The sequence below is a fragment of the Etheostoma spectabile genome, chromosome 22 (assembly GCF_008692095.1).
Source record: "Etheostoma spectabile isolate EspeVRDwgs_2016 chromosome 22, UIUC_Espe_1.0, whole genome shotgun sequence".
NCBI classification, from domain to species: Eukaryota; Metazoa; Chordata; class Actinopteri; order Perciformes; family Percidae; genus Etheostoma; species Etheostoma spectabile.
The window spans coordinates 7,067,448-7,069,844 of record NC_045754.1 but is presented as its reverse complement, the minus strand read 5'-3'; the positions used below and the strand labels follow the sequence as shown (position 1 = coordinate 7,069,844).

Here is a 2,397-nt window from a genome sequence, read left to right as displayed (position 1 = left end):
TGTGTGTGTGTGTGTGTGTGTGTGTGTGTGTGTGTGTGTGTGTCAGCCAGTTGTTATATTCTACTCTAATGCTCCAAATGCTTTTTGTTTCTCACCAAGACGAAGGTTGCAATGTAGATTGTTAATCTGCTTCCCATCCTGTAAATAATGTGTGATTAATAATTGATGGATTAATCAACACATTTGGAGGAAAGAGAATGAGAGACAAAATGACACTACTGACATTTGGAATAAGTAAATAGAAAAAGATAGAGACAGTAAAATCTGTTTGTGACACGATTTCATTTATGTTATATAGGCAAACGAAAACTACAGAAGACAAAACAAAACCATGTTTCCACTAAACAGAGAGAAGCAACAGATTCAGAAACACCAAGACAACTTAAATGTCCCTCATAACGTGGTGAAATGTCCCTGTTAAAGGCTTTCATGACAGTCAAAGTACCAATGACAGAGGGCCTACATACAGCAAAGTGTAAATAAAGGCATGATAAAATTGCATGAAATTGTTCAACAAATCTTTAATGTTCTGTGTTGAATCCTCAAATATCAGGCATGGAAAGGGTGTCATGAAAAAATGCTTACCCGGTTCTTGAATTATTGCCAAAAAAAGAAAGAATAATCCCGCTTCTGATAGCTACACACTTGAGCCAACAAAATATCTCATGGCCCTTTTTGCAAAAAACACCCCTCAATTTAGGAAATCTCTGCCAAAGAACGCTGTGCTTTTTCAAATTTTTCCTGAAAAGAAAGCACACTATTTAGTTAGTTAGATACTTGCATCAATACAAGCAAAAAGATTCACCTACTTCTGTGGCTTTTTTCATGTGTAATCTTACCATGAAGCACTAAGCTTAGCCCTATAATACTGCTGTGTGTGCCGTGCCTGTGGTAAACAGGATGAGACTGGCATTTTGTGTGTATCTCTGTTTGCCAACTTCACAGAGCAATAATAACCTGTTCTGGGATTAAAAGTGGCCCAGTTTGTATGTAAGACTCCCACTGTGATATTTTTCACTATTAAGAGGATTTGGTTGTTAATTGGAGACCTGCGAGAACTGCTCCCTTATACTTTTTTTCTGTAAACCTTCAGCTTCTGTTGTTGTTTCTCTGTTTTTATTCCCTGAAGTGAGCTACCAGAATCAGTTTGGGTTTGGGGGTGTGAGCAGTAGGGGTGTGTGAAGCAGCAGAGTGTCGATTTGATGGAAACAGAGCCACTCGATTGGCTCTCTGCGGGGACTTATGCATGGAGTTGGGCGTGGGCAGGGCGGACGAGGGGGCGGGATTGGACATGTGGCATTCCTTCTCCTGGCGGACGGTGCGGAGCGTCTTGGTCGGCCGTGAAAATGTCTTTACGGTGGAGGGTTGCTCAGGGGTGGAGCAGTTAAGGAACGCCCTGAAACACCTATAGAACTACACACAAAAAAAAAAACTTTCAGGATTACTTTCATCATTAAAAGTTCAGTAACAACAGCAGTTGTACACAGTAGTAATAATAGTGATAATGAGACCGATAGGACACATGGTCATTAACGTAGTCTAACCAGGACAGACACCATTAGTGAACATGCTTTTTTAAATAAAGAGACTTTGGTTGAACCCGTAAATTAGATCAATTTAAAGAGGTACAATCCTATACATAGCAGCCAATTGGAGATCTCCATCAGGAGCCAAAGATGGGACTCTGACACTGGTGGTGGTTTTGGTGGTGGAGCTGAGCTGTAAAACATGTAGTGTAAATATCCTTCTGCTAAGATGTTTATTGGTTGATGTAAAAACCTTTAAACATATTTCACTCAAATAATTTAATGAATTAAAACTATTTTATTTTATATGAATCAATAACTGATGATAAAGTGTCATCAACTTTATGTTGCTGAGGCTGCTAATCTTTATTGCACATATTATGTTCACTGTTATGACGACTATTATGACGTGTTGTACAATGGGCAGTGTGCAACTTTGTTGGCTGGTGGCAGTCTGTACTAAAAAATGAGTGTGTCCATGCAGAATGGTAACATTCTGTGTCTGTGTATGTATGTATGTATGTATGTATGTATTTATGTATGTATGTATGTATGTATGTACACTACCGGTCAAAAGTTTGGGGTCACTTAGAAATTTCAATTGCACTCCATTATAAACAGAATCCCAGCTGAGATCAGTTGCCTTGTTTTTTTAACCAGGGCAGCAGTTTTTAGATTACATTATGTGCTTACAAAATTGCATAAGGGTTGTCCAATGTTTTCTTAGTTAGTTTTTTTAAATGATATCAGATTAGTAAACAGAATGTGCCTTTGGAATGGTTGCTGATAATGGGCAATGTAGATATTGCATTAGAGATCACCCACCCACTCAGATCAGCTGGTATCCTGTCTATAATGGAGTGAAATGGAA

The 2,397-nt window shown here is 38.7% G+C and overlaps 1 protein-coding gene across 1 annotated transcript in view; it reads right to left on the bottom strand.

Moving 5' to 3' along the window:
- Positions 1–269: 269 nt before the first annotated feature.
- Positions 270–2,397, bottom strand: part of tmtopsb (teleost multiple tissue opsin b) — a 23,034-nt gene continuing 20,906 nt past the window's right edge. Inside the window, exon 4 of the mRNA XM_032503443.1 lies at positions 270–1,413. Within this exon, the coding sequence (XP_032359334.1) occupies positions 1,117–1,413 (297 nt within the window). The 3' untranslated portion in view covers positions 270–1,116. The remainder of the gene's footprint in view (positions 1,414–2,397) is intronic.